Genomic DNA, 27,933 nt, shown 5'->3' with positions numbered 1-27,933 from the left:
TGCAATGATTTGACTAACTTATAATATTCCTATGATGCTGGAATCTTTTTTTTTCTCTCGAACTTGACATAAAAAAATTGTTTATAAACACTCTATCATAATGAACGAACGATTTATTTAACAGATTTTAACCGGGAAGCAATAAAGTATTTAAACCTATACGATTTCAAAGATGGGACGCTTCTCTCTTTCGAAGTTGATATAAAAGTAGCACTGTTTATATCCATACTGTTATAACGAGCAAACATCTTTTTCCTAGATTCTAACACAGAAGGAATGAACCGACTAAACCTATAATATTCCAAAGATGCTGGAACTTTTTCTTTTCTTTCGAACTTGACATAAAAAAAATAGACCTGTTTATACCTGTGCAATAAAAAAAAAACTTAACCTATTTAATATATTTCAAACGTTAACTTATATATTCCCTCACAAGTTTCCGGTTTGAACTTTGAAGACCAACGTGAATCCTAGAAAACTTATACTATCTATATTTTCTGGACAATTTGCTCAACTCAAACTATCAAAATTACTAAACCGGGGAAGCAAAGCACATCTATCAACAACTATACTATTCACCCATAAAAAAAAGAAATAATAAAATAATAAAAATCCTTTGCCCAAACCTATTTAATACATTTTAAACATCAACTAATAAATTCCCTTACAGATTTCCGGTTTGAACTTTGAAGACTAACGTGAATTCTATAAACCTTTCCAACTCCCTAGATTTTCTGTACAATTTGCAGTTCAACTCAAACTATCAAAATTACAAAACCGGGTAAGCAAAACACATCTATCAACAACTATACGACTCAACCATAAAAAAGTAGTAGGGATCTCATATTTATCTTATATTTCCAGTATCTGACCGCGGCGATGGACTGTGGGAGGGTGGATGGGTGGGAGGGCGGCGTAGACTCATTGCAGATTCAGGTCTTGCTCCGCTTGTAAGGAATTCCAACCACCTTCTGAGTCCACAGTGCCGCCTCGCCTGTCATAATAAATGCAGAGTGTGGAAGGAATCACGCGTGCCGGATACGTGGATACTTGTGGGCCTGGTTTGTCTTGTCTTCTGGTTGATTTTTCTGAGTCTTTTCCTTTTTCTTATGTTCTTGCGTCATTCTTTTAGTTTAGTCCCTCTCTTCTTCTTTTTTCTTCTTCCTTTCGTTCCTTGTTTTTGTTTTCATGTTATTGTTTTTTACTCTTCTTTTTCTTCTTATATTCTTGTTTTCCTATTTTTGCTCTTTTTCCTTCTTTTCTTCTTTATTTTTTCTTTTTGTTCTTGTTTATTTTCTTTTTCTTCTTCCTCCAGTTCTTCTTTACTTTTTTCTTCTTTTTGTTCTTGTTCATTATTCTTTCTTCTTCCTACTGTTTTTTTTTCCTTTTTCTTCTTTTTGCTCTAGTTCACTTTTTGTTTTTTGTCTTGATTTTCTTTTTCTTCAGCCATCTGTTCTTCTTCGTTTACTTCTTTCTTCACTTCTGGTTCATTTTCTTTTTTTTCTTTATTCTTTTGCTTTCTCCTTTTCCTTCCTTCTTTCCTCCAGTCCCTTTGTTATTCTTTCAAATCACTTCCTGTGTTCTTTATTTTTCTTTTGTCTGTTTGTTAGTCTTTTGATTTTACCTTTTTAATTTTCCTGATCCTCATTTTATCTTCTTTCATAGGTTCGTTTGGAATTGAAACTCTCGTTCTCTCTTTTAATTTTTACTCGTTGCTTTTAAGTACTAATTCTTTTCATCATTTACCTTTGTAACTCTCTTCCTTCATTTCCTGATAATTTTTTTGGTTAATTATCTTTTCCAGCATCGACCATAATTTTTCTTCGTATTATATTTTCTTTTCTCTCATCTCTTCTTTATCTTCTCTTTGTTCCCTGTTTTCTCTAGTTTCTTCGTCGTCCATCCCTTTCTCTCCCTCTTTCATTCGTTTCTACTTCTTCATCTTCTCTCTCCTCCTTGTTTTCTTGATTTTTATAACCTCTACATCTTCCTCTCTTCCTCGTCCATTCCTACCTTTCCCCGTTTTCTCTCCATCTTGTTTACTTCGTCTTTTCTTAGTCCATGTTCTTCTCTCTGCTTTCTCCGTTTTCTTTTCTTGGTCTCGCGTCGGGCGGTGGTTTTCCTGATGCGTTTTCTTCCTCGTTTCTTTATTTACTTGTCTCCCTCGAGGGGGTTATTATCTCCCATTCCCTCCTCTTTATGGTCCTCGCCTTCCCCTCTTCCTCCGCTCCTCCGCGCAAGACGTGCAGTAAATATTTCCTATGCCTCTGGGACTATTTTGGGGGACGAGAGAGAGAGAGAGAGAGAGAGAGAGAGAGAGAGAGAGAGAGAGAGAGAGAGAGAGAGAGAGAGAGAGAGAGAGTATTTCGTCCTCAACTTCTTATTGTTGACGTCGATGCTACAGAATGAATTATTATGATCATCTATTTCTTTAGTTTTTCGTTTTTTTTTATCCTCAAGACGAAGTAATGAAAAGTTTCGAGCGGAAAAAATATATCGTAAAAAGAAAATGAAAGCAGGATAACTCACTCAATGAATTAACTGAAGAGAGAGAGAGAGAGAGAGAGAGAGAGAGAGAGAGAGAGAGAGAGAGAGAGAGAGAGAGAAATAAACCTCGAAAATACAAAATCAAAACGAAGAAAGAGATAAACGTGACGAATACGAAAAAAAAGAAAGAAACCAAAACCGAAACAAAAGAAACAGAGGAAGAAAAACAAATTAAACAAAGACTGATATGAAAAAAAATAAAGGAAAAGAAAAAAAAAATCAGACGAAAGCGAAAATCAAGACAGGGAACGGCGACCCCCGATTTCCCAACCTCCCTCTAAAAAAGAAAAAAAAAAGAAGAAAAACCCTCTTAACAGCCGCCATTTGCTTCTGGACGACCTGAGGGACTTTCAAAGGAGAGAGAGAGAGAGAGAGAGAGAGAGAGAGAGAGAGAGAGAGAGAGAGAGAGAGAGAGAGAGTACAGCTGAGAGGAAAATAAAAAGAAAGGAAGGGATATGAAAAGAGGATAAGAGAGGAAAAATATGGAACGAGAGAAGAGGATAAAGAAGAAAAAGAAAAGACAAGAAAGGAGATACAATGATAGAATCCAGAGAAGAAAATAAGGGAGACAAAAGAGAATAGGAGACAAAAAAGAGAACTAGAGGTACGAAGGAAACAGAAAAGCGAAGAAAAAACGAGAGACATCAAACAAGCTATGCCAATTCTTCTCATCCACAATTTGCAGACGATAGGAAGAGGAGGAGGAGTAACAGTGAGCGGGATACTAAGACCTGTATTCTGAAACACTTTGCTCTCTCACCATCACTGCTTTTCAAAGGTTCCAGTTGAAGATACTCGTATTTTTAAGAGTATTTTCACGGTCCTGGTGGTATATTAGCAAGATTTCTATTCTTTAAAAAGGAGAAACTGTCTTGAGAACCAGGATAGTCTTTGTGGCGTTGGAAAATCGTTGGAGTGAAAGGGGAAGGCGTTTTTGAATACTGGTGTAACTGGCAACATCACACAAAGACAGTGACGAATTGCCTAGTGATCAGAGAGCCGTCTAGCGGACACGATCGAGTACCTTCTAAGAGCTATTGACTTTATATCTTAGAGTATTGTGTATTTGGCTGTCGTTTACGAATTTATGGTAGTTTGCGATGCTAAGCGGAGTTTTAGTGGAGTTTTTGTGTATGTGAAGAGGAGATATGGAAATACCAACAGAGACGAGGTAGAAGAGCAGTCGGAAGAAGTGGTGAATTATTTGCAAGAAGAAAGCAAGATGAGAGGAGAAAGAGGGGAGGATAAGAAAGAGAACGAATATGAGGAGAAGGAGAGGGAGGAAAATACGATAAAGAGAGTTGAGAATAGAGAAAAAGAACGGTGATGAGAAAGAAAAGAGGAAAGAATAATGGAGCAGAAGACGGTGAAAAGAGAGGATAAGAAAAAAATACGATAGAGAGGACGAGGAAAGAAAAAGAGGCAAAGATAAAAAGACATGGAAAGAAAACAGGAAGGAAGAGGAAAATAAAAAAAAAGTTAAGATAAATAAGATGAAAAGACAGAAAACAAAAATGAGAACGAGGACAAAAAGAATATAAAAAAAAGATAAGAAGAAGAAGAGGAGGGAAAGAAGGATGTAGATAAGAAACCTGATGAGAACGATGACAAGGAAGAGAGCGAATACTAAGAATTGGAAGCAAGACAAGACGTGTAGGCGGGGAATCGTTTAGCGCGCCTCTCTCTCCCGCATCATGCTAACGGAGGCTCCTTATGAAGATCTATTCTCGTAGGAGTTATGACGCGAATGCCAACCAGTGTCGGGAATTGCACCGCGTCCCAAGTTCAGTCTGATTAATGGTAACCAGGGAGTGAGTGAGTCAAGTTTCCTCCGCGATATCCGCTCTCCCGGGAATACTTGGCGCAAACACTTCAAACAGAACAGGACGGGAAAAAAAGGGAGGAAAACATACATGAAAAAAAAACTGATAAGATTTCGCTGATTTTGAGAAACGAGGAGTATTTGATGTTCTTCCTCTTCCTCCTTCAGTGAGTGCTCTGAAAGGATGTTGTCGATTTTGTGGAAAAGAAAATAGAATAATGAAGGAAAAATAGTAGGTAAAGAGAGATTTTCCGTGAGATTGTGCGTAGAAGGAAGGAAGAGGACAGAAAAAAGGAGAGAAAAGTCATTTAGCAATTCTGCAAACTCCTAACATCTTTCTTAATTAAAGAAAAAAGTTCCCTGAAAGATTTTAAATAAGTAGAAATAGAGTAAATTAAAAAAAAATAGCTAGTAAACAAATATCTGACACGTACTTTCTTTCTGCAACTCCTTTGATCTGAGGGGAAACATACACCAAACTATAAAAGCGAGACGTGTGGGAAGAATAATTACCCACACAAATAAAGCAAGGATCTGATCTGAACACGCGGCGCCTCCGTCGGGAAAACACCTGTCCATTTGCATCCAATAGGTGAGAGAAGAGAAGAAAAAGAGACACATGAAAAAAAAAATACACACTCACAGGAGTACAACAAAATCTAAGTAAAAAAAGGATCTTAACCCCTTGAGTACCATGACGCGTTTTATATTCATTCTTCTAACTATCTGGTGATTTTAAACAGTTTCAGTAACTTATGTGGGAATAAAAATCGTGAAGACTGTGGACCATTAATCACCTGACCTCCATAGACCCTTCCTAATGTCAATAAAATGGTCTAATCATACACAAATCTCAAGGTAAAAATGTGTCCCAGTATTGAAGGAGTTAAGAACAGGTGAGGGTAGAGGTTAGATTTATTTGCAGGTAGCGCTGACTCTGATTTGAATATGAATCCAGCTGGGGGTCGTAAGTTGGCGGATTACACGATAAAACTCTAAGCATCTCGGTCGGATATCAAGTGAATGAATGTTGTTTCCCAGCGGTGCATTTCTCAGACACCCCCAAAAAATATTCCTCAGTAAACATTTCCCTCTTTACGTTTATCTTCCATTCCGTGCCTCGTTCTTGTTCTCCGTCGTCTTATCGGGGAATATTTCACAGGGCGGTGCTTGCGCGTCTGTTTATGCTCGGTGAGTGAGAGGAGGGAAAGGAGTGAGAGCAGGACGGAGAGGAGCGTGTTGTGATGTCAAGTTTTCAAAGGGTTTTCTCTCCTTTTCGCTTGCTAAACAACGACTTCTCTCTCTCTCTCTCTCTCTCTCTCCTAAGACTTGGCAACCTCGTGTAGAAGCCATTTTTGGAGGAGGAGGAGGAGGAGGAGGAGGAGGAGGAGGAGCGTGAACTTGAGGTATAATAGAAAGTTGGGTTCTAAACAGCTCTCTCTCTCTCTCTCTCTCTCTCTCTCTCTCTCGTGGGGACAAATCCGTTTACAAAATATAAAATGCGAGACTCCCAAACGACTTGAGTACAAAACCTCTTTTTCTTTTTACATAAATTTACAATCCAAACCTAAATAAAAATGTGAATGAGAATAATAAAAGAGAGAGGCAATTTACGAGATGCTTTTAAATAACTCACAAAAAACAGGACATTTGTCTTTCCCGTGCGTTACATAGATCTCGAGGAAAAGGGAGGAGGAAAGAGGAAACTTGTTAAAAAAAACACGCACATAAAAACGCCCCATTAAGCAATACACACACACACACACACACACACACACACACACACACACACACACACACACACACACACACACACACACACAGACCTTCCATCTACCCAATTCTTTTTATCATACATCATGTCATTACCGACTAAAGAGGAGAGAAAAAAAAAAAAAAAAAAGACACTACTCTCTGTTCCTCTTTCTCTCACTCCCTCTCTCTTCGTCACTTTCAACCCTCATTTTTCTCCCTTCACAACTCCATAATGACCGAGAGGCAACTCATTAAACAAGGAGAGACAGAAGCATCGGCGGGAAACTCTCCTCTCACGCTGATGGTCCTTGAAGCAAGTTTCCCCAGCGTGTTAATTAATTAATGGATGCAACTGCCGACCACTCTAACCTGTTTTGCGAACCTGGCTACCTCACCGCTGCTCTCTATTCATTCTAGGTCTTGCTAAAGCGCTGTACGAGTAGAAAGTAGAGAGCGTGTGTGTGTATGTGTGTGTGGTGGTGGTGGTTTCTACGTAGGTGTGTTAGGTAAGGACCTCGTTATTCAGGTAAGTGTACATGTGTGGAAAGGTAAGGGGTGAATTCTCGGTCTTGCTAAAGCGCTGTACCAGTAGAAAGTAGGGAGCGTGTGTGTGTATGTGTGTGTGTAGGTGGTGGTGGTTTCTGTGTATGTGTGTGGTTAGGTAAGGGCTTCGTTATTCAGGTAAATAGGTGTACAGGTGTGGAAAGGTACAGGGTGATGATGTCTAGCGTACGTAAATGTTTTTGTATTGTGTTGTGTTGTGTTGTGTTGTGTTGTGTGTGTGTGTGTGTGTGTGTGTGTGTGTGTGTGTGTGTGTGTGTGTGTGTGTGTGTGTGTGTGTGTGTGTGTGTGTGTGTGTGTGTGTGTGTGTGTGTGTGTGTGTGAAGTACAAGTAATACAAATATTATCATGAGAAGAACCAATTAAATGTTAAGTAATGAGAATTAGTTAAACGTGAGTAACATAACCAACATAGATCACAAACATGGAAACACACACACACACACACACACACACACACACACACACACACACACACACACACACACACACACACACACACACACACACACACACACACACACACACACCAGTACAGGAGATTCAAGAACAATCCTTCGAGTAAGTAATAGTAAACAAACCAACATGAAGACTGTGGAAGACACAAACCCACACTCACTTTCCCTCTCCCTTACTCTCCCTCCCTCTCACAGGCAGATATCACCGTGGCTTTTGTTCTGAATTATGTTTATCTTTGTGATTTTTTATATCTTTTTTTTATAGAGTATTATGTGACTATTGCACTCAAAGCTTGAAAACATATGCAAAAACTGGGTATCGTAAGTAAAGAAAAGGAACAAATGTTAAACAAACGCAACATGCATGATGATAAAAAAGATAGAAAAATGATAATATGTAAGAATATATATATACGTACGGAACTTGTCTTATTCAAATATCATTAGAATTAAAAAGGGAAGGTGGAATGTGAGAGACCAAGTGGTGGCAATAATACAGAGATAAATGAAGTAATTTGAAATAAAACTGTAATAATTGAAGGAAGGAGAAAAACATGGCTGTCTAATGGTATAGTGAACTCAAGGGTGATAATCCACTGCGTTCATTCAGCCAAGAAAAGCCAATAATTGCGTGTTCTGAACTAAGCAAAGTGGAAACTCAACTTTATTAAGAAAAAAAAAAAAAAAAAAAAAAAATTAATTGACCAAAAAATGAAGATATAAAAATGAAACAAAGAAAACGAAGCTCCGTTCATTATTTTCTTCGCAGTTTATGCCAGACTAAACTAAATTAAAATCCTACATAGTTATAAATGAAAATAAATGAAAAAAAGTGACAAAATGGAGGTCAAATAATAGGGAATGGGAGTTATAAAGACAGTGAATGATCAATGATAATAATAATGACAATAAAAAAATATAATAAAACTGAACTAAGTGAACCTATTAACGAAAGGCGAGAAATAAACGACTCAGAATGAAAAGATTGAAAGAGAAACACTGAGAAACAAAAACAGGGGGAGAAAAAAAAAAAAATAGATGAAATAACAAAGGAATAAAAACACGTATGAAAAACAGCGATATGAAAGACAAGAAAAACGAAAAAGAACAAAGTTAAAAAAGAGAAAAAAAAAAAAAAAAATACACTGCAGAATAAAAAGAAAAAAACTAAAATAAAAGAAAAATCGAAAACTAAGATCAATGGAGGGAGGGAGAATTTTTATTTATATATATATTTAAGATATGAAGAAAGAATAATGAAAATGGAATAATAATAATAAAAAAATAAATCAATAAAAAAAAAAAAAATATAACCTACCAGGGAGACATTCCACTTACCGGGGATTGTAGGAGCTCCAAAATTGACTACAGTATGACATTTTACAGACAGTGGTGGGTGGTAGTGGTTGTGGTGGTGGTGGGCGTTGCAGACAGATGGTACGGTACGTTTCGGTACAGTACGGTACGAATAGCGGAACAGATGCAGAACGTGAACACCATATGGACAGAAGACGCCACATAGGACAGACATGGGGATACAGGGGAGGGGGAGTTTAGAACACGATGGCCACCTTCTATCTCCTCGTCCACCCATACCCGCCCACTCCCTGCAGCCGCCCCCACGCCCTCGCCGCCCGCACCCTCCTGTGGGCGGCGAAGGACGCGTCCCTACCACCCAGGACACATAAGGTTGGGAAAGACTAGAAGGTGATGAAAAGTGGTGTCTAAGAGATATAATTGGTTAATAGGAAATACAGAAGGAAATAGATTACATAGGAGAAGAGATCGAAAGGTAGGAGTTGTATAAGAGTTTTCAGATAAGATAGGACTTTAAATTGGTTGATAGGGTTAGAGTAGAGGGAAATGCCACATAGGATAAAACATTCGACAAAACTGGGAGTAGAAATTAGGTGATTGGAATAAAGTAAAAGAAATTGTCAGATATGAGTAAAAAGAAGAAAAAAAAGCAAGATAGACTAGTAAAAAAAATTAGAAACTGAATGAATGACACCATAGAAGAGATGAAGTAACAAAATATGATAATAAAACAAGAAATAAAATAGAAAAAAAACAAGAACTGACAGGAAAATATCAGATAGAACAAAGGAGTAGAAGAAACTGACAAACTAAATAGACTGATTTAAGCATCAAAACAGGGTCATAAGGCGCCCAAGTGATAGTGAAGCAGAAAACTATGCAACAGAGAAGGGAAGATAAGGAAGGTAAACGAGTTCTAAGAAGTGAGTAGAAATTATGAGGTGAATGCTTGATTTTAAGAGAGAAGAAAAGATGAGGAGGAGGAGGAAGAGATTATGGCCAAAGAGACTGAGGAGGCAGAAGAAAGACAAAGCAAGGATGATTAAAGGAAGCAAAAATATAGAACAAAAGAGTATGATAAGCACAAAACTGATAAAAGAGAAAGAAAAGAAGACGTGAAAAATGTGAAGAGGACGAGGAAAACAGAAAGACAAGAATACGTAGAAAAACAATTACGAAAAAAGGAAAAAAAAAAACTGAGAACAAAGAAATAGAAAGAAAAATGAAAATATGAAAGCAAACACATAATACTAGAAGCAAAAGTTGAATAAAGACGAGGAAAAGATGAAAAAGATAAAATATTAATATGAATTAATAAAGCAAGGAAGGAAGAAAAGAACAAGGAGGGAGAGAGAAATAAGAAAGTGTACCAGGAAATGTGTAAAGCCAGGATGAGGAGGACAGAGTGAAACAAGGTTAAGGGGACTTTGGAACACACACACACACACACACACACACACACACACACACACACACACACACACACACACACACACACAGTCCCTAGTGAGGCCCCGCAGCCAGCCTTTGTGTTGTGCGGCGTTGTGTTGTGTTGTGTTGGAGGTAGCAGCAACATCTCGCCGGCTTATCGCCACACACTCCCTTACTAATGTTCTGCGCTGAGTGTGTTGAGTGTGTCTTGCAGCGCCAGGAAGTTATGGTGAGGCATTTGTGTATGTGCGAGTCGAGTTGCTGAGTTAGGTGTGTTTAACGTGCTTCGCCTTAGTGTTGCATTTAGTTCAGGTGGTTTAATTCGCCTGGCGCAGTATAGCGTATAAAAACTGACGCATGTTTACCACTTTAATTAATCTGACATAACAACTGATGTATTTTCGCTTAGGATGAGTTACATTTATTTCAAACATGCATATTTTTGTACTTGCATTGATGATTTAGCCAGCTGGTTAATATGACGCGAATGATTTCATAAAAGCGGCGCAGTTAATATACATTTTCCGATGTTAATTAAAGTATACATTGGAAAATAGCGTTTTGTATGTTATGGGCAATATTTCGTGATTCGACTCATCTGAAGTGAAAATGGCATAACAAGATCAGTTTTATCATTCTTACTCTCTCAATTACGCTAAACTGGTGACATTAATGATTTTTTTTTACAGTGAAATCTTAATAGCAATAAAAATAATAGATAAAATACAACGGTACATTTAACGATGGGCAAAGTAGTAATACCTTAAGAAAACATTGCAATAAAGGTATAAAAAAGAAAGCAAGGCCTTGGATGATAAAATATTCACTGTGTCACGAGGCTGAGAGGCAGGCGGTAAGCGTGAGTGGCTTGGGGGGTAAAGAAAACGGGCTTTGGGAGGTAAACAGGGCGAGGCCAGACCAATATTGACCCCGGGCGTATGAAAGAGGCGGAAAAATAAGCCTTAGCGCTCCACCACGATACGCTTGAGTCAGACCCGAGGAAACAGAGCCTCAAACTGGGCAGGTGATAAGCGGCGATCACATCCACCAGGTGCGCTCAGGTAAATAAAGGAGCCTTAGGAATAATAAAAAAAATATGAATGAAAGGAATAGTTACCCTTGCCAGTTTAAATTCCGGTTTCAAATAAGATGAATAACTGATGAAGTACTGAAGTGTTCACTGGGAAGTAAGTTTAGTAGGGTTTTCTCTTTAAAAAGCCTCGATTTGAATGAAAGGAACAACGCTGCGGGTCTTGATTCATATCATTTAGACGTTTACTGCTTCTATTTATTTCTAGATTTACTGTTCTCAATAAAAGACTTGACCTGAATGCATGTTGTGTGTGTGTGTGTGTGTGTGTGTGTGTGTGTAATAATTATTGGAGAGCTAATCTTTCATAGGAGGATAGGAGGATGAGAGAGAGAGAGAGAGAGAGAGAGAGAGAGAGAGAGAGAGAGAGAGAGAGAGAGAGAAAGGGGGTGGTCCTGGGGTGGGTTGGTGGCTCGCAAGGAGGGCCAGACATACGAGTGGCGAGGGACACAAATGGTCTATTATACAAGTGGAGCTGAAGCCATACGCTAGAACACAGACGGGCTCACCACACATCACCATCTTCATCATCATCATCATTATCATCATCATCTCACGCAGGGCACGGCAACACCAGCGGCCGCCACAGACCACCAATCCACGTCAGCCTCTACGGTGGGTTAAATTCGTTGTATCAAAGGGACTTCCGACCTTAGGGGATGATGTGGGTTGGGTCTGTTTTGGCTTCGTGTTGTGTTGCTCTTCTGCGTCAATCATGTCGGCCTAGTCCAGCTATCATTTGTTTTTTTTTCTCTTTCTCTCGTTCTCTCTTTCATTTCCTTTGTCAAGTTTTGGTTTAACTTTGCCAATCTGTGTCGGATTCACAACCTACAGGGCACAGAGAGCTGAGTCTGTGGCGGTGGTGCCCCTGGGGGTGGTCACTCTTGGGTAATGAAGTGGATCTGTTCCTTAACGTTAAAAAGAAGGACAGACAAAGATAGACAGATCACCCTGCAGTCTTCACTACAGCTCTACACAACATATCAAGAGCGGCAGCCAAAGAAGACTTGGTAGAGATGTTAGTAGTGGCAGTAGCTGTGTTGTAGTTAGTGTTGCTGTTAGGTCATGAGAGTTACAACACGACACACAATCCAACACACTCTACAAGGTTGCTTAAAGAGAGATAGAAGTCTGCAGGTTTGTTTTAATAGTCGCTGTAGTTCGGCGAGCGACGGAGGACAGACAGACAGATACAGACAGACACAGACAGACGGACAGACACACACGCACACACACGGCTGTCAATCTAAGCGACAACCTCTAAAAACATTACGTCAAAACTACGTCAAGAGTCTACGTGTTAGTTTACCGAGCATTCCACACGCGCACGCACACGCACATACACACACTCACTCAACTCCGGCCTCCTACATGGGGACCTGGAGCCCTGGCATGGGTGAATGACATGGGAACAGCGTCAACTTTACAAGGGTGAGAGTGAATCAAATAAAGGGTGAGGCTGAAGGCTAAGGAGGAGGAGTTAAGGGCTGCTAAGGGCTGTCTAAGACTTCGTGGCTCAGGGCTCCTGGTCGCTCCTGGCAAAGTCCAAAAAAGAGGCCTAGTCCCTAATTCATCAGCCTCATGTGTCAAGTTTATTTGGATGATATGGGGACTGAGTACAGGACGCCGCAACTGTGGGTCATAAGGCGCCTGTGATGAGGGGAGGGTGTCAGGGACCAGTCTGGGGTAGAGGAGGGACTGCTGTCAGCTGGTGTGGTGTTGTGTTGCTGACTGACTAGTGACAGGTAGGAAGGTCAACAGGTGGAGTAATTAGTCATGTGTGTGGCTACCAATCGTTATGAGTGTGTTGGTCGTGAGGTGAGGTGAGGTGAGGTGTGCGAGAGGTCGTGTTTCTAGCATATGCCTCAGCAGCCCACGGCAGGTGAGACGAGTAACCTCAGGGCAGCCTCGGGGGGCGGCGCGCGTGTCCATAAGTGGCCTCGCCCGCACCCTGAACCATGACGCCGCCTTAGGACACGCCCACACCGCTCCCTCAAGGCCACTCCACGAGTCATGATATATAAGGCATCAGTGCAACTCTTCAGCCCAAAACTACAAGCCTGTGCCCAGCCCGACCCCGCCCAGCCCGCGCCCCGCTCACAGACAGCACGGCAAAGACACACAAGAAACATATGAGACTGCTAATGAGATCTTGCGTAGCTGAATCTACTAAAATGAAAAGGATTACTGCACATTCTTTATATATAGAAGTTTTTTTGTATTTTTTTTGTGGGGAATACTGAGCTGTGAGCGCAAGGGGAGGCGTTGAGGAGGGACGGGTGACAGCACACATGATCTAAGTGATAACAATAGACACTGTGATCACCACACGAGCCATTACTCTTACTGCCTTAAACCTTTCAACAACAAAGTCAATCTGCTGCAAGGAAACAATCACACGGCAGCCAAACCAGCGACACGAGGACGCAGGTTTGGCGAGGCCGAGGACACCGCCATGTGGAGGGGCGAGGCGTGGTTTACCCGGCCTCGCACTCCTCCAGAAGGCGTGGGGGGGGTGAGGGTGAGAAGGCCAGGAGGAGGAGGAGGGAGAGTGAGGCAGGAAACTAATGGCGTAAATAAAGTTATGAGAAGGAGGAGGATGAGGAGGAGGGGGACTAATGACTTGTGAGGAGAATGAGGGAGTGACAGGCTCTCCTGGGGAAGGCGCCGCAGGGACAGTGGAGGGAGGGGCGTGGCGCTGAGAGACGTGATGCTGCTGGGACGCAAGGAAAGGTGGACTGAATGAAAAACAGAGAGAGAGAGAGAGAGAGAGAGAGAGAGAGAGAGAGAGAGAGAGAGAGAGAGAGAGAGAGAGAGAGAGAGAGAGAGAGAGAGAGAGAGAGAGAGAGAGAGAGAGAGAGAGAGATAGGAACATAAACAATAATTCACTACGAACCTCGATTCTCCTAAAACCTTCAACAAAAACAATCGGATGAGCCAAGAATAACAATAACAAGATAAATAAAACGCTCCACAACGAAGGTACAAAAATAAAAACTAACGGAGAGAGGGCGTGACTCAAAAGGGGTCTGAATTTAATGGTATTTCTAATGAAGGCTCTTTTGGCTCAAGGCGTCGAAGAACAAAGGAAAGCAAAAGAAGACATTGATAGGGAACAAACCATTCATTTCAGAACTATTGGACTGGTTTTCTTTTTATATAGGTTCAATTTATAAATAAAAAGTGAATGGTACTGAACGTTGTGACCGAAATGTAAAGGTTAGATCAATGAATACGAGAAAAATATGGACGATTATATTATTGTTATCATTACTGTTATTTTTCTTGTATATTTTTGGTCCAGTTAAAAAAAAAATATTGATAAGTGAAGGTTGTGATCGAAACATTAATGATAAATTGATAAATGAATGGAAATACGAACAATTGGATATTACTGCTATGGTTATTTCATTAAATTTCGCATAGATTCATTTATTTGTTTACTATACTGTGAGTTTGGAGGGAATATAAAAACAAAACCGAGCGGAGCGGAAAGAAAATATAACAATCCCGCGAAAAAAAAAAAAACAAAACAAAAAAAATACACGTCGAAATAAAAATATATAAAAATGCGACGGATGAAATAGAAACAAATATAAACTTCAAAAATTTGTATTCCGAAAGATAAAAGTCAAATATAAATAAAAAAATCAAAGGTAAGGAAATTGTTTTGAGAGACGATACGACAGGCAGACGAGTGAAAAAATGTAGAATGAGTGGAAGACACGAATAAGGAAAAGGAGGAAGAGGAGGAGGAGGAGGAGGAGGAGGAGGAGGAGGAGGAGGAGGAGGAGGAGGAGGAGGAGGAGGAGGAAGATGAAATAACAAAAAAAAAACGATGATGAAGAATTTCCCTAACAGATGATTTAAACACACACACACACACACACACACACACACACACACACACACACACACACACCATCCTCATATTTTCTCCTCAATGAAAACTAAATGAAAGTAACAGGAAAATATTGTCCCCAGGAGAGCTCAGCGGGAAAGGGAAAAAATATCGGGGGGATGAAAAAAAAGGACAAGGTGTTACTGGTTAAAATTTTCCTGAAGGTGAATTAAATGGAGTAATTAAAGAAAATATTTGGGTGAGGTCATAATATTTTGAACTTTATGCCTTTAATTTTCACTGGGTTGGTTTGGAGGATTTAAGTTAAGGTCAGACAGCGAAGTGATGAATATCAGATGATTATTAATTCTATAGGAAAGGAGGGGGATGGAGGAAGGAGAGGGGGATGAAAAAACAAAACAAAAAGCAAAGATAATAGAATGGGAGAAATATGAGTAAGCGCTTCATACACACACACAAACACACACCCACACACACGCACACAGAAATTGGCTCCACTCATATTCACTCTTTCGTCTTTCTCTCTCACACATACACAAAAACCAACTACTAACTTCAAACTACAGCAAGAAACAAGACATCTCCCACATTACCTTTCACTAAACTCGTCCTTCTGCGTGAATCTCTGAACACTCGAGTCCTCGATGATAAACTTCACCCGTTGATAGAAGGAGGCGGTAACGGCTGGCGGCTGCTTACGTAGAAGTACCTCCACTGGATCGCTGGACACCATACACATGACATGCTCCACACAAGCGTCCGAGGAGCAGCATTCCGAATCTGAGCAGTCCTCGAGACCGTCTAAGTTGGAGGAAAAAGGGAAAAAATGAGTTTGAGTGAGTGTTTTCGTCTCCTCCACCTGTTCTTACCGAGGAATGCAATCAGCAGTGCCCCAGGTAAGGAGGTGAGGACAGGTAAAGGTGAGATTGCGTGAGGAGCAGGTATGTGTGTGAGGGATGAGAAAAGGTGAAAGAAAATGATGAATGGTTTGAATTAAATTGAGAAGGAAGACGTGGTAAACAAAACCGATCGATAAATTAATGAACTGAGAGAGAGAGAGAGAGAGAGAGAGAGAGAGAGAGAGAGAGAGAGAGAGAGAGAGAGAGAGAGAGAGAGAGAGAGAGAGAGAGAGAGAGAGAGAGAGAGACCTTTTACTCTATCATCTCTCATATCTCACCAAAACTAAAACCAAACTGATATTTACTCTTCATTTATATTCCCTTGACAAATTTCTCCTTTACACTCCTTTCCACAACAGCATTCCGGCAACACCACCACTGCAAACCTCCCAACACCACCAAGAGCCTCAGCAACCCCACACCAACCTCATCACTACGATATTCCAGCCACCCCAACCAATCTCACCAATCCAACGTGTTCTGGGGGAGGGACAAGTATTATTCATGAAGTTTTTGTGCCTCCTGCCGCCTGCACCAGCGACCAAGCACCCCGAACTCCAGGGATATGCCTCCGCCCTGCCCTGTTTTGCCTCCAGTGCCTTTTACCACTAGTTGTTGGTCTGTCTGTGTAAACAATGTGAGATGGTGAGTGTGCCTGTGTTTCTGGTGTTAGAGATTCCTTGAGGAGTGTGTGTGTGTGTGTGTGTGTGTGTGTGTGTGTGTGTGTGTGTGTGTGTGTGTGTGTGTGTGTGTGTGTGTGTTGTCTCGTCTTCCTTCATCTTGTTTTGCTTTAAGTTCAATGATGTTTTTCGTTTTCTTTTTTGTATTTTCTTTGTCTCACTCATTTTCCTTCTTTTCTTTCTCGTTTCAGTGCGTTTAGATAAAGATGTCATTTCCTCTTCGGTCATTATCAGTCTCTCTCTCTCTCTCTCTCTCTCTCTCTCAAGGTCCAACCCTCACACCTTTCCTCTCCCCTATAACCTTTCTTTTCTCGTCTCAGCTTCTCTTTCCTTTTTGCATTAACTTTCATCTCTTCTCTCCCTCTAACCACATATCCTCCTCTCTTCACCCTCACACATCCCTTTAGTTATCTTCCTCCTCTCCTCCTTCAGAACCCAGACAGAATATTGAAACCTTACACCTACAGAAAAAAATAAAGGAAAAAAATGTAGAGAGAAAAAGAAAATAAAACTCACTTAATCAGAATAAAACATATCTTCGCGAGGAATTCTTTACAACTCAATTTGAATGGACTTTGACTCAGCATTTTCTCCTTTCCTGTGACAACAGAAGGAGGAATTTCTATATAATTCCTATATCTACGGACGTCAAGGTCAGTGGAATGGGGAGGGAAGAAGGAGGGGCATAGGAAGGAAGGCGAGATAAGGAGAGTAGAAGAGAGGAAACGCCGGAGGAGTGAGAGATATGAGGAGGAGGAGGAGGAGGAGGAGGAGGAGGAGGAGGAGGAGGAGGAGGAGGAGGAGGAGGAGGAGATGAGTATACGTGAAAAATAAGTGAAGGAAAAGAAGAGCAAAGTTAATAATGCATCTCAAGTCATATGTAGAACTCTCTCTCTCTCTCTCTCTCTCTCTCTCTCTCTCTCTCTCTCTCTCTCTCTCTCTCTCTCAACTCCGCCAAACCCCCCGAGGCCAAACTGACTATTTGTGAGAGATTCTTTCCCAGTTTGCTTCTTGCGACAGGCAAACAAAGGCGGCCCAACTGTTTGTCTGTCTTGTTTGTGCATCGCGGCGCCGGGGGAAGGAAGGAACGAAAGAAACCGTACACACACACACACACACACACACACACACACACACACACACGTTTCTACCTTATAATTCTATTTACATGCACTTTTTTTTTGCATACTTTTTTCCATTCGTTATCTTTGTGTTTGTGAATAGATGTGCTGAAAACAGAGAGAGAATGGAAGGCTTTAATAATTTAGGTTGGTTCTCCGTCTGTCTGACTCTCTATCTATCAGTCTGTTTATTTGTCTGTCGGTATGTCTCCCTATCTATCTATCAGTCTGTTTATCTGTCTGTCTGTCTGTCTGTATGCCTCCCTTCCTCTTTCTGTGCTATTTATGTAAAGGAAGAGCAGCATCTCCAATAACCTCCCGTCTCGAGTTGAAGTGGCGGAGATGGAGATGATCCAGATCCTCCTCCTCCCCCTCCTCCTCCTCCTTCTTGTCTTCCTTCTATTCCTGTCGATATGCGATACATTGTTCCTTCCGAGGATGCCTTAAGGAAGCCCCGCCAGCCTCATACATACTAAGCAACTTCCCTCACACTGGTTCCTCGCCCCGCCTGCACACGCCGCGCACACCACCCACCTTGCAACCCACCTTCCGCGATTACTCACGCGAATTTACGTAAACACTCCACGTTGGGTTATTGGTGGTCGTGTCTTCTATGTCTTGTGTTTTTTATCTTGTTTTTGTCTCTTTTTATTCATGTGTTGTTGTTTTGATTTGCTTTTTTTTTTTGGCTTCGCTTTTTGTTTTTGCATTTTATTTTTTGTTCAGTTGTGTTGAGTTGCGTGGTGTTTTCATCCTGTTTCATTTGTTAAGAGTTGTTCTTTTACTATATCGTTCTTCCATCACTTCAGAAATTGTTCTCGGAAATGCCTGCTTCTTTTTATATATGCACCATTATTCTCTTACTCTCAAAGTGGATAAATTGCCTACCTCTCCTACACTTTTTATATATATCACGTGTTTATGCACATCTTTTTCATTTTCCTTTCTCCACTTCACTGTTCAAGATTCACACTTACCCACTTCTTCTATCTATCTTCTTCCCTTCTTTCTCCATACATGTCATCTGCTTTTAACGCATTTCCATATTTATTCTGCTTACTATTTGGTGACTTTATACATGTTTAGCAACTTATTTGGCGGAGTAAAATAGTGAAGACTGTGGCCATTAATCTATTGACCTCCATAGACCCTTGCTAATGTAAATAAAATGACTTAATCGAACACAAATCTCAAGGTAAAAATGTGTGCCAGTACTGAAGGGGGTTAATATTCACCATCTACACTTATTCACACCTTTCATCACGTCTTCAGAATCATACCTTATGCCTTATACCTTCCTTCACTTACAATCTCCTCCTACACTGTATTCTCTCACCTCCCTCTTTCCTCCTCTGTTTCCTTTGTATCCTCTCCTCACAAGCAACTCCTCCTCTTACTCTTCCTCTGTATCCTCTCACTTGCCTAACCTCCTCCTCCTCCTCCTCTTCCTCCTCGGCAGGTAAGGAAGGGTCTCGTGCCAGAGGGACAAGAAACGCGCCTCTCAGGACATCCATGTCTTAGGGGATCTTCCTTGAAAATCCTACCCTCTTCCTTCACCTCCTCCTTCCCCTCCACCTCCACTTCTTCTCTTGGGTACGAGAGAGAGAGAGAGAGAGAGAGAGAGAGAGAGAGAGAGAGAGAGAGAGAGAGAGAGAGAGAGAGAGAGAGAGAGAGAGAGAGAGAGAGAGAGAGAGAGAGAGAGAGAGAGAGAGAGAGAGAGAGAGAGAGAGAGAGAGAGAGAGAGAGAGAGAGAGAGAGAAGAGGAAGAAGAAGAAGAAGAAGAAGAAGAAGAAGAAGAAGAAGAAGAAGAAGAAGACACGAAAGAAGAAAGTTATCATTATCATCATCATCATCATCATCATCACCAACATCAAAGCTTCAAAAATACCTTGTTAGCTGTCGTTCCTATAACACTCCTGCTCATGTATATATTTTATTTAAAGCAAAAGCGGCTGGCAAATGGTCTCCTCCAGGGCCTCTCACAGCTGCCAAAACACTTGTATCGACTCTGAGCTTCCCTCCAAACCAATCAATGGGAATAAAACTCAAGAGGGCGCATCAGGAAAACACTTCAAACCTTCTCATTACTCGGGAAAACACCACTTCTCTCTCTCTCTCTCTCTCTCTCTCTCTCTCTCTCTCTCTCTCTCTCTCTCTCATTTTCCTGTTTTAGAGTTCTTGATAACAAATATACTGTTTTTTTTCTAACTTTTGTAACTTTTATCTTATCTTTTTGTAATTGCAATGAGTAGAATTATTAAATTTTCTCTTCTATACCTACCACTACTCTCTCTCTCTCTCTCTCTCTCTCTCTCTCTCTCTCTCTCTCTCTCTCTCTCTCACACTCTACCCAGCCAGCAATACCACTGAAGCTGAAACAAAATAGAAAAAGCACACAAAAAAGTTATTCATGTTCCCCTCACGTTCTCAAGTCATTCTGGGCAATATCGCAAGAGACTTCTGAACCTCGCGGCCCTTCATCAGCCTCCACGGCCTGGGCCAATCAGCGCTCGTCTTTCCAGCAGAGACAACGAAATGAAACGTTTTGATTGGCTATCTCTCAGCTCCTTCAGATTCTTCCGCCTACTTCGTTCTGGCGTGTTTATGTATCTATTTTTCGTTTTGTGGTAAGAAATGTGGATGATAAAGAAGGGAAAGGTTAAAAAAAAAGGAAAATAAAGGAAAAGATCAGTTTAAATCCCTTAGGGGGGAGAGGGTAAGGAATGGAGGGAAGGAAGTAGACGTTTGAGAGACATTTTATCTCTCGTACCATGGATCTCTCTCTCTCTCTCTCTCTCTCTCTCTCTCTCTCTCTCTCTCTCTTTCTGTATCGGGGCCGATGTCAGCTGTTTTGGGAGGTCATTCGCTTCACTTGTTTTCTCTTCTCTCTCTCTCTCTCTCTCTCTCTCTCTCTCTCTCTCTCTCTCTCTCTCTCTCTCTCTGTCATTTCGTGGAATTAAAGTAATAGGAAAATAAGAAAAGATGAGAAAAGAGATAAGGATGAAATTACATGAAAGGAAGGAAGCAATGTAGGAAGCAAGGAAGGAAGGAAGGAAGAGAAACTGAAGACAAAATGTGAAGAGAAGAGGAATGGAGGAAGAATAAAATGTGGCTTTGCGGAAGGAACGGCCCACAGTGGAGGAGGAGGAGGAGGAGGAGGAGGAGGAGGAGGAGGAGGAGGAGGAGGAGGAGGAGGAGGAGGAGGAGGAGAGATGGAAGGTGGCATTGAGGAGTGATGGAGAGGGAAAGGAGAAGAGAGGAGGCATGGAGGAGGATGAGGAAAGGAGGGATGGAGGGAAGGAGGAGAGGATGGGGGGATGGAGGAAGGGAAGTCTCTTGGGGGCAATAAATCAGCTGGGAACACCTTAGCCTCAGACTCTCCATATGACAGCGATAGATAGCATCGGAACACACACACACACACACACACACACACACACACACACACACACACATATCAACCCAAGACTCCATCCAGACAACAAAACCATCCACTTTACCAGAGAGAGAGAGAGAGAGAGAGAGAGAGAGAGAGAGAAAGGGGAAAAAAGAAGGAAATGCAAAGTAAGAAGTGTTGAAGTAATGACCCTTATACCCCTAATTGCCTCGGTTCTCGCTGATTATCGATCTCTCGTTAATGAAGGACCACTTAATTGCTCATTAACGACCAGCTGACAAGGGGGACAAGTGGCGTTTCCCGAGGAGGAGGAGGAGGAGGAGGAGGAGGAGGAGGAAGAGGAAGAGGAAGAGGAAGAGGAAGAGGAAGAGGAAGAGGAAGAGGAAGAGGAGGAGGAAGAGGAGGAGGAGGGTGGAGTAGCTGAGGTGGATGCAGGAAAAGGCGGAGATATTTCAAGGTGGAGCTAAAAAGTGGATTTCACGGTGGAGGAGGGTGGGGGAATGGTGGACTCAAGGGGTAGGGATGGAGGAAGTCAGGGGGAGGGGCGGTTCGTGGTGGAGGATTGAAGGGTTTTTTTGAGAGTACGGGATGAGAGGGGAGAGGATGAGAGGTGGGGGAGAGACAGATGTGAAAGCGAATCAGTAATCAGCAGGGAAGAAAAATGAAAAAAAAGAGAAAAAAAGAGAATAAAAGATTTGGTGATGCAAAGTGAAGGAGAGGAAGTGAAGATAAAGAAGAATATTCGTGGAAAAAAAATATGCATGAGAAATGAAAATGAAGCTGGAAATTCGTGAAAAAATTATTACACGTGATGGATAATTGGGAAATAAAATTATGACATATTCAAGAAAAGTAAAAAAAAAAAATAAATGTTCGTTGAAAAGAATAAAAAAAAAAAAAAGACTGGGAATGAAAGTGATGTGAAAATTATTGGATGAAAAAAGTGAATGATTGAGAAATGAAATGAAAAGGCGAGTATTAACACAGGGTTCCAGGAGGCTGAGTGAGTAACTGGGAATGGAGCAATATTAATTAACTCCAAGGATAGAAAAAAAAGCAAAATGTAAAAAAAAAAAAAACCGAAGAAAAAAATCGAGAGTGAAAAGGACTAAAGCTATCATATAAAAATGTGAAAGTCGAAAATATTGCAAATTTCAATAACAGTGAATCGGCTTAAGCATATAAGACGAAAAATGCAAAAAAAAAAAAAAAAAGAAAAGGAAAAAAATAAGAAAAAAAGGAAAAAGGTGAAAGTAAGAACGAGTAAAACATAACACATATTAGCAAGAAAATATTGAAAAAGTAAAAAAACTTATCTTATTTCAAATCTCTACAAGTAAATCGGCCAACATTCTGGAAACTTCTGTAATTACCTTTTCCTGAATGCTCTTCTTTACTTATTCCTTAATTTTTCTATTTTTTTTATCAGCCTAAGACCAAAAAAATATAATAAAGAATAGAAAACAGTCCAATACCTTCTACATGGATCTTTTTAACTCATGCAGAAAAAAAACAAGGAAAAACGAAAGAAAAATGGTCAAAACTCATTCAACTAATAGTCTGTATATTTCGCAACAGACTAAGAGACGAATAAATAAAATGAATAAGAAAAATTTCAAATGAAAGCTATCCAACACCCGCTTTCCTGACACTCTTTTATCTTTCCAACGTGACTAGGAAGAGGAAAAATATAGACAAAAATAAAGTAACCTTCCATGACTTAAATGCACAATATTCTTGCATCTTTTAGAACAAATTATGCATGACACGTGAAAAACAAAGAGAAAAAAAAAGAGAAAAAAATAATACCCACTTTACTTTTATTCTTTGTACCAAAATACACAAAAAGAAAAAAAAAACTCTTTGATATTAACTCCTTCAGTACCATGACGCGTTTTCATATTCATTCTGCTTACTATTTGGTGATATACAGCTTCAGATACTTATGTGGGGGATTAAAATAGTGAAGACTGCCCGTTAATCTTCTGACCTTCATAGACCCTCAATAATGTCAATAAATCATCTAATCATTTCCAAAAAATCATAAATAAAAGCGTCCCAATGCTGAAGGAGTTAACTTTCTTGACAGCACTGCACACAAAACTACAAGCTACTTCGGTACTCACTTTCACCATTAATCCTATCATGTTCTATACCACCACATAAAAAGTAGAAAACAAGAAAAAAAATCATCACATCCTTTCCAAACAGTCTTGCATCTACCACACCAAACTCCCAGTAACACCAGTACTCACCTCCATCATTATCCGTATCATCATCGCAAACAGTCTCGAGCTGCACAGAACAGTCAGGTCCAGTCCACCCAGCAGAACACTCGCACCGGTACTGTCCCTCCACTGTAGTACACATCCCGTGGCCAGAACACCCATTCTCGCACCCAGCTGAGGATGAAAGGAAGGGAGGCAGTGGTGAGATGGACGTGTGAGAATACTGGGATAGGATAGCTGGAGGATTAGACAAGATACGATAACAAGAGAGAAGAGAGGTGAGGGTGAGATGATGGTGGAGAGTAGAGAGAAGAGGAGAGTAAGAAAGAAAATGTGATAGTAGAAGAGAAAGAGAGGTGAAGAAATGAAGTAATATACGAGAAAGGATTGAAAAGAAAATAGAAATAGAAAGAACACATGACGAAAATAGAATAAAAAATGAGATGATAGATAAAAGGAGAAAGAAGAGAAGAATAAAGAAGAGAAACAGACAAATGGACAGGAGAAAAAAAAAAGAACATGGTGAAAGAGAGGACACGATAAAACAGAAGAGAGAGAGAGAGAGAGAGAGAGAGAGAGAGAGAGAGAGAGAGAGAGAGAGAGAGAGAGAGAGAGAGAGAGAGAGAGAGAGAGCACTAAAAGAGAAAAATCGATAATGGCGAAGATTAGGAAGAGGAGGAGGAGAATCAAGGTCAGGATTGTAAATAAATAGCCTATTAATCAGGTAATTCCATTAAATCAGCCCTAATCACCATAGCTAATTACTAATGGAGTCCACGCGCCTAAACACCAACACAATTTTACACAAGCATCGCAAAATGAGAGTAGAGATTATAACTCCTGATTAACCTATACTTTAACACCATCATGGCTGTCCTTAACCCTACAGGCCTCCACTAAACTTAAATGAATTGTGTAATAGTGAAAGGTGAAAAAAAAAGAGAACAAAAAATGAAGCTAGTTAGTCCTACGTCTTTTAAACTTACAACTGAGGTATGTCAGCTTATACGTACATGAAAAAAAAGGTTATTCTTATAAATTGAGTACAGCAACCTTCAAACTAAGCCTAAATGGTTAATCTAGTAGTGATAGAGTTAAAACATACATAACTGCCATTCAAGAACTCATCGGTGCCTTTAACCTAAATGAATAGCGTAGAAGTGATGTAGATGAAAAAGAAAAAAAAGAAAAAAAAATGTAGCTAGTTAGTTCCACGTCCTTTAAAATTATATGTGAGGTATTTTAACCTACACGTACATGAAGAAACCTGGTTAGTCCTGTAAAAGTGATCACAGCATTCTTCAAACTAAGCCTGAATGGATAATGTAGCAGTGATATAGAGAAAGCATACATAAACGGCAATAACAAACCAAACAGTGCTTTTACTTACGTATAGTGCAGTGCCTTCCATTCCAGCCTTGCACGCACACGCAGGTTCCGTTGTGGCACTGGCCGTGGAGGTTACAGCGCGGATCACAGGCTCTCTGGTCGCACCTCTCACCTGTCCATCCCGCCTCGCACTCACACCCACCCTTGTCGCACTCCCCGTGAACGCACTCCAGGCTGCACCGAGCTGTGAGAGTGGAAGAGAAGAAGTGTTAACGTTTTTTATTTCTTGGTCAAGTGAAAGCTTCGGTTAATTGGACATGGCTTTTCGACTTTTTCTCGCAACGCACTGCCACGTACTATACTAAATGGGTAAATAAAAGTCGATGTATGGATCAAAATCGAAAAATGTCCTTGCGATATACAATAATTCATGGTATTTTGAACATCGAGGGGTTTCACTGCACGAATAAAAACAACAACAACAGTAATAGCAAGAAAGTACACCAAATAGAAATCGGCATAGGAAGAAATAAAATGAGGGAAAATAAAAATGAGAAGTAACATGATGAATAAGAAGAGGAAGACAAATGCTCTCACAAGAATAAAGACGAAAACGAAGAAGAATGCCAAAAAAAAAACAAGAAAAACAACACCAGTGATAACAAAAGAGAGAAGAACACGAAGATGAAGAGGCGAGGGAAGAAGAAGAGAAGACGAGAAGGAAGATAAACACACTCACCACAACGAGGGAGAGAAGAAGAAGAAGAAGAAGAAGAAGAAGAAGAAGAAGAAGAAGAAGAAGAAGAAGAAACAAGAAAAGGCGAGGGAAGAAGAAAAGACGAAGAGTAAAACATCAATAACAACGAGAAAAAAACACGAAGAAGAAGAGAGAAAGAAGAGACGGGAGAAGAAGAAGAAGAAGAAGAAAGAGAAGGATGAAAAAAAATACGAACCAGAACAAGAATAATACCAATAACAACAACAGATGACACGAAGGAGATGAAAGAAGAAAGATGAAGAAAGAGGAGACGGGAGAAGAAAAAAAAAAGAGAAGGAAAAATAATTCGAACCAGGATAAGAACACCAATAACAACTACAGAGGACACGAAGAAGATGAAAGAAGAAAGAAGAGGCGAAGAAGAAGAAGAAGAAGAAGAAAAAAGAAGAAGAAGAAGAAGAAGAGAGGAGGATGAAATATAACACGAACCAGAATAAGAATAACACCAATAACAACAACAAGAGGACACGAGGAAGATGAAAGAAGACGCGAGGGAAGATGATTACATTCACCATCTTCGAGACTCCCATTCGCTCGCTAATCAAGGTTCAATCTGCAGCTAATTTCAGGCTCAGGTTATTAGTTTGACTCTTATCGCCTTGCACGGCAGAGAAGCGCCTCCTGATCACGGTCACTGATCTAAATTCAATTACCTCACTTGCCTCGCCTAATATCCTATCGATGTTTCTCTCTCTCTCTCTCTCTCTCTCTCTCTCTCTCTCTCTCTCTCTCTCTTACGTTTCTTGATAACGATAATATCTTTTTTTTATTTCCGACTTATTTTGTTTCATTATTTTTTTTTTGTAAGTGTAATGGGTAGAATTATTAGATTTTCTGTTGCATGTCTCTCTCTCTCTCTCTCTCTCTCTCTCTCTCTCTCTTACGTTTCTTGATAAAGATTGTCACTTTTTTTCAAACTCATTTCACTTTTCACCTTTTTTGTTGTAACTGCAATGATTAGAATTATTAGATTTTCAGTTTTCTTCCCCCTCTCTGTCTCTGTCTCTGTCTCTCTCTCTCTCTCTCTCTCTCTCTCTCTGCATTCAACACCTACATCGCTAGTCTGTGTATCTTGGCCCACTGTATCTTTACCAAAAGAGAACACAAATCGCTAGGAAAGCTTACACGAGGGAAAACCGACTCAAGGAAGAAAAACGCGAGGAAAAGCCAATGGAAGGAGGGAAACTGAAGGGGGAGGTTGACAAGTTGAAAGAAAAAAAGGAGGAAAAAAAAATTGTTTGGTGCATGTGAGGAAAGATGCAACGAATGCGCTTGTGAGAAACTGAGGGAAAGTCGATGAAAGGAAGAGGGAAACACGAGGAAAACTGGAGGGAAACTAACTCGAGGAGGATGTGGTTTGGTGAAGGGAAAAGCAAAACGGAGGGAGATAATGCATACACCTTGGGGGAACAAATACAGAGTTGCTTAATATTAAGTAAATGGAGTCAGTGCAAATGTGAGTGACTCGTAAGAATACAATTAAAATACACAAGGAACTAAAGGGAAAAATACATGTTAATTATACAGTAGTGGTCATAAGTTGGTTGCAATTCATTAGGGTGACGAAACAGAGCACAACTTATGATCGCAAGATAAACAAAAAAGAAAAGAAAAATTACCTGAAGAAAAATTGACGGAAAATTATGAAAAAAAGCCTAAAGCCGTAATAAGACACAGAACACGAACTAATATGCTAAAAAGCGAGATAAAAGGAAAAAAAAGAGACCGAGAAAAGAAAAAAATCAAAGAGTTACAAGAGGGTGGGGATTGAGAAGAAAGGAAGGGTAGAATGAAGAAGAGGAGAGGAAGAGAGGAGGAAATAGAGAGAGAGAGAGAGAGAGAGAGAGAGAGAGAGAGAGAGAGAGAGAGAGAGAGAGAGAGAGAGAGAGAGAGAGCGGCAGGGAAAGAGAGGCGGGGAGAGTGGAGACGTGGGAGAACCGCAGGGAGGAAAGAGAGACGATCAAAGCCTATGAACCGAGGAAGTTCGGCGAAGTGTGAGACTTCAAAGAGGAGGAGGAAGAGGAGGAAGAGGAGGAGGAGGAGGAGGAGGAGGAGGAGGAGGAGGAGGAGATGAACACAAGGAAGATGGAAGTCGAGGAGGATGAAGATTAGCAGAAGGAAGAGGAAATGGAGGAAAAGGAGGAGGAAGATGAAAATAAGATTCAAGAAAGAAAGTTACCAAAAGGACAAAACAATTAACAGACACAGAAAAAAAAATGCAAAAACTGACAAACACACACACACACACACACACACACACACACACACACGTCCCCAAAAGCACATAAGTAATCAAAGAAAATATCAGTGAGAGAAATGAATAAAAAGAAAGAAAAAAACAAACAGTAGTAAGAAATATTACGCCATAACGCTGACGAGAGAGAGAGAGAGAGAGAGAGAGAGAGAGAGAGAGAGAGAGAGAGAGAGAGAGAGAGAGAGAGAGAGAGAGAGAGAGAGAGAGAGAGAGAGAGAATACAAGGCGACACTGGTAAATATACCAAACACACACACACACACACACACACACACACACACACACACACACACACACGGTAGCTCAGTGGTTAGAGCGCTGGCTTCACAAGCTAGAGGACCGGGGTTTGATTCCTCGGCCGGGTGGAGATATTTGGGTGTGTCTCCCTTCACGTGTAGCCCCTG

General features: G+C 40.6%; 1 protein-coding gene across 1 annotated transcript in view; it reads right to left on the bottom strand.

The window, feature by feature from the left end:
- The window catches only part of LOC123510458 (teneurin-a-like), a 462,953-nt gene that overhangs the window by 65,042 nt on the left and 369,978 nt on the right, over positions 1-27,933 (bottom strand). The window contains 4 exon segments of the mRNA XM_045265650.1: positions 8,482-8,508; positions 15,437-15,644; positions 23,196-23,342; positions 24,559-24,741. Of these exon segments, the coding sequence (XP_045121585.1) occupies positions 8,482-8,508; positions 15,437-15,644; positions 23,196-23,342; positions 24,559-24,741 (565 nt within the window).

This window comes from Portunus trituberculatus, chromosome 29, assembly GCF_017591435.1.
Source record: "Portunus trituberculatus isolate SZX2019 chromosome 29, ASM1759143v1, whole genome shotgun sequence".
NCBI lineage: Eukaryota > Metazoa > Arthropoda > Malacostraca > Decapoda > Portunidae > Portunus > Portunus trituberculatus.
The sequence above is the reverse complement of the archived record's forward strand: the minus strand, read 5'-3'. Positions and strand labels throughout refer to the sequence as shown.